The 4,735-nt window shown below is 45.7% G+C and overlaps 1 protein-coding gene across 1 annotated transcript; it reads right to left on the bottom strand.

The window, feature by feature from the left end:
• Nucleotides 1-963: 963 nt before the first annotated feature.
• CMTR2 (cap methyltransferase 2) lies at nt 964-3,258 on the bottom strand. The gene has a single exon (XM_010084669.1). The coding sequence runs from the start codon at nt 3,256-3,258 to the stop codon at nt 964-966; it is 2,295 nt and encodes a 764-aa protein (XP_010082971.1).
• Between the last annotated feature and the right edge of the window lie 1,477 nt (nt 3,259-4,735).

Genomic DNA, 4,735 nt, shown 5'->3' on the forward strand with positions numbered 1-4,735 from the left:
GGGAGCCAACTGAAATCTTATTCATACTTTCCCAAAGAAAGTTATTACATTGCTTCAGCTTAATGCTCCTCCAGCGGTACCCAAAGCATTTCTTGACACACAAATCTGCACACAATCACGTTTTTAGCCTGAAAAACATTGCAGTTCTTCATCAATAGCTGCTGCCGTAGACAGATGCAAGTCTTCACTTTCACTCAGGAGTCTCTATTGAGACTTATGGAGGACCCATAAGCCACGTAAAAATAACGTTATAACAGCCCATTCATTGATGGGGAGACAAAGCCCCCCAATAACCTGTCAAAAACCATACACAGCCTGCTGCTCTTTGCATGGGCAAGATTAAAACCCAAGAGCATCTTTCCCTGGGCGCTCTGCTACTGCTCGCAGGCAGTCATTGCTAACCAGCCTTCGTGCAGCAGCTGCCTGCTCACAAGATACTCATCCCTCAAGCCTTACATCAGGCTGGCACACTGCTCAGCGTTCTGGCCCAAGCCTCACATTTTGGCTGCTACAAACCCTGGAAAATTACACAGATGTGTCGAAACTCCCACATTTTTCCCACAGAAGAGGGATAACGGCACACAACAGCGTCCCCCATCACCTGGCCTGACACACCAGGTATAAATCACCCTGCCACCCCTCATCACGAGGGCCACTGTTCTGACCCAGGTGGTATACACAAATTTACTCAGATTGCGCTGTGACAGAGGAGAGAGCATCTCCACTTCAGTGACTGTCCCTCCTAAGTCCCACATGCCCCAGGTTAAAGCCTCAGGTCAACACAAGAGGCCAAGACAGTGCAAGTGGGATTGACAACTCAAAACACCCTCCCAGCACTAACAGGGTCACACCAAGGCTTTACAGGAACATTACTTTCACATTAACAGTGAAAATTCTTAACACCTTCTACCTGCCTGTGAAACAAGGTCTAGCAGCAGCAACTGGCTCAATTCTAGAATTATTCTAAAGTGAAATATTGCCAGTCATGTGCTGCTGCTGAGCTTGCACAATCAAGTGGAGTTGTCTCTTTGCAATGGCTGTGTTCAAATCCCACAAGAACTCCAACAGTTTGCCCTGGAGAAGAACCTCCATAGGCACAAACTGCAACACTTGCTGGGGAGAGTCCGTGTCTAGTAAAGAGCTCACGAGTTTATTCAGATGCCGCAGGTATTCAGCAACTGGGTTTGGGAGGCCTCGGTAACCAACACACAGCAAAGCAGCACTAGTCCTTAGTGGCTCGCAGGAGGTCGGACAGGCGAATGTGATGTGTCTGAAACAGCAGTGCAGGATAAAGACCAGGCCAGCTGTGAAGCGTGTAAAACAAGAGAGAACAGGCAAAATCAATGCATCTCCCATTGTAAGCTGATCCAACGAACGCAGAACACACTCCAAAAGCTGCTGCTGGTACTTTGATTCTCCGTCATAAAGCAAAGAGAAGCTGAAAGACAGCAGTGTGGCCGAGTCCAGGAGCTTGATTTCCATACTGGGTTGACTTTTAGTATTGCAAAGGGTTGGCAAGTCCACCACAAGGCACTTGAATTGGTCACTACATCTTTCATTTAAGACTTCCTGATGACACTTGGAAAGATCAAACACTTCTGCCAGTATCAGTTCCCCACGAAGAACTTCACACGACAGACAAGGCTGCAACATTTGCCTGCTTTTCAGTCTCCCCCCCATCAATTCTTTCATAGCTTCATTAAGATTTTCCAAGACTTGACCATCACAAAATGGAGAACATTTTACCACTGGTAGTCTTTTTCCTTCCAAAATGTACCACAAGCTACACTCGAGGCTAGAAGATGATCCCTCCAAGATGCACATTTTACCAGCATTTTTTAAACTATGTTCTTCAGCCCAGTGATTAAAATAGCCCTTTGCCACTTTATCATTCCATGTAAGGGTTTCCAGCATCTTCCTCTCATTGTACGTACTAAAATATTTGTTTCTTTGCCCAAACCATTTTGCATTCATGCTGCAACCAGTCTGAGATTTCTTGACAAGCCAGTTATTTCTGGCAATGGGTTTCATATGAAGTCTTTGCATGAAGAACTCTACCGCACAGTCTCTTAACTTGTTCAGTTTTGTCTGCTCTGCTTCTCCCATGCACTCAAAGAGATGGATGTTCTCAGAGATAGTCTCTACCTGGCACTTGTGGAAGAACATGCAACACTCTTCATGTATTTTAAGAAAAGATTCTGGTAGCATATGCTGGGGAAAAAGTGCTTTGTTGACCATTTCTGTTCCAAAGTTCTGTATCATCTTCGAAAGCAGCAGATGAATGCTTTCTCTGCCCATATAACGAAGACAAACCACGTAGGTCTCCGAGTTTCCAGCTTTACTAGTGGCTGGCTTAAAGACATGGACCTCCTCAAAAGAGCAGTTTAGCAGAAAAAGCAGATTGGTAGAACAGTGTTCAAACAGCGTGAACATCTTCAAAACAAAGGATCCTCCAGCGCCCAGGATCATTAACGCAGTGACTGCTTCACAGTAATGAAGGGGTGAGACAAGAGCCTCCTGTTCACCGGGATTTCCCTGGCAATCAAAGCTGCCATCGGCAGTTACCAAGTGAACCGTGGCCATGTTACATACAAAGTTCTGCAGTCCTGTTAGATGTTTCAATGTCATCACATCACCGGTGTTATCCGGGCCAAAGTACCACCAAGGCAATGTATTTGCTATAAGACGATCATCCACGATCATCGTAAGGGTGTCGTTTGCTTCATGATACGGGTTTAGAGTATTAGCTACCCAATTCCAGTCGCAAGGGACATGGTGGGACTTCAAGTAGTGATTGAGGCTGGCTATAAAAGCCCCAGGTGCTTCACAGAGGTGGACAGAATTCAGTTCTCCGTTCTGAAGAGCTTCTTCCGGGAGAAGAGGAAAACTGCACAGGATCTCGTGAAACTTGCACCAGGCCTGGGTGCACAGCTCAGCATTCACAGCTTTCTTCACATGAGGAATTATTTTCCCCGCTTTATTGGTAAGTGAGGTGTGCTGATGCCATTCAGCCAGGTTCTTATCACTCAGTTGATTCTTCACTTCATTCATTGAGTTCTTCAGAGCCAGGAGTGAGTTGAATTCCTTGTGATCACATGTAAAAGCATCACTGGGATCGGGTAGCTGCCATTCATTATTCACCGGCTTAGTGTAAGTAAACTTCTTTGCAAAAAGCTTCTCAATTTCAGAAAGAATTTCAGGACTGAACTTTTCAAGGTTTGTAGTCTGGTCAACATAAGGCCTCTTACATTTGTTCATTCTTGGACTGATTCGAAACCTGGAGAACAAAACAGGAGAAGAAAAAAATGTCACTCCAATCATACACATATATAAATAAGCAAAGCTTTTTAAAAAAATTCTCCTGCTTAACCTCTGTATTCTAGAATGAGAGAGAAAAATGCTTCACAGAATCACATGCCAATACGGAAAACACATGAGGGCAATCCTGAGTAGGGCTATTTGAAAATGAGGAGCTTCACAGATCCAATCACCCTTCGGGCTATTTACATAGAAAGTGAAGATGAGTTGGCTGCCACTTTGGCTCTTCACCAACCTCTGAATACCCTGCTCACTATATAGGTCTAAACACTTAGATACAAGTATCTCCCTTGGTTACAAAAGATGCCATACCACAAGCTACACAAAGTAAACAAGTGGCCCAGCAATCTTCATCTGATGATGGCCGTATTTACCCATCTCCCTCAAAGTACAGAGAGTGGGGAGGCACAGGCAAAGGCACCTTTGAGATGGAACACAGCTGTTCCTCCCAACTCACACCAGCTAACCCTTACACCCCTTCCACCAAATCCAGGATGATGCTGGGAGAGCCCCTCACCACCACCCTTAGCTGAAGAGACCCCGGTGAGAGGTGTAATACTAGCCTGCAAGCAAAACCCCTGTCTGTGCTCAGCGGTACAGCTCTCTGCAAGGCCACTGCAAATCCTTAGGCCTAGCTTTCCCCTGGAAAAACAGTAACAAATCCAAAGTGAGAAGAGATTTTGTTGCATCTGTGGTCAACGCTGACTGGTGCCTGATGCTAAAGAAGAAAGTAGTGCAAAGTGTTGTGCTCTGAGTGGATATATGCAGACTAACACGAGCATACTCTGCAGAAAGCCAACGAGTCCGCTGCCACCTGCTCCAGCGCAGAGCACAAAACACACAAGGCAGAAGTTAGGGCCACCAACCAGGAACCAGCCAGCAATCTATTCAAAACAAAGATGTTCATTTAAGCAAAATAATTTAATCAGGAAAACCCTCAGCATATCGTTTTAACTACCCTATTCTCTCAGAAGCAAAACACAGTGATCTTAAGTGTTGAAAAACAGGTTTGTGTGCAAAAATATTGGATTAAAACTGAAAGAGCTGAGAAACTGGCAGCAAGCAGGGCAAAGAATGGCCAACCTGAACCCTTCACTCTTCCCCTTGAGCCCACACAGCGTCTCAGGCCACAGCACCCCTCTCACCACCATCAGCCGTCTGAGAAGCAGGAGGCTGAGCACCACAGGTGAAGTTTCACTTCTCCTTTCCCCCTGCCTTTCAATAAGCACATTTAGTTTCACTTTCCTTTGATGCAGATAGATTTTGGCTTTAACCTAGTCATGTCTCACTACGGGCACTGAGGAGAAGGGGAAAACAGAGAAACACAGGAGAGCACTGTGCCCTGAAGTAGCTTTATTTCATTGTTACCGACCAGCCCTGAGCACAGCGCACCCCTGAACCAGCCATCACCCACCGC

The sequence above is a fragment of the Pterocles gutturalis genome, unplaced genomic scaffold, assembly GCF_000699245.1.
Source record: "Pterocles gutturalis isolate BGI_N339 unplaced genomic scaffold, ASM69924v1 scaffold1875, whole genome shotgun sequence".
Taxonomy (NCBI): Eukaryota; Metazoa; Chordata; class Aves; order Pterocliformes; family Pteroclidae; genus Pterocles; species Pterocles gutturalis.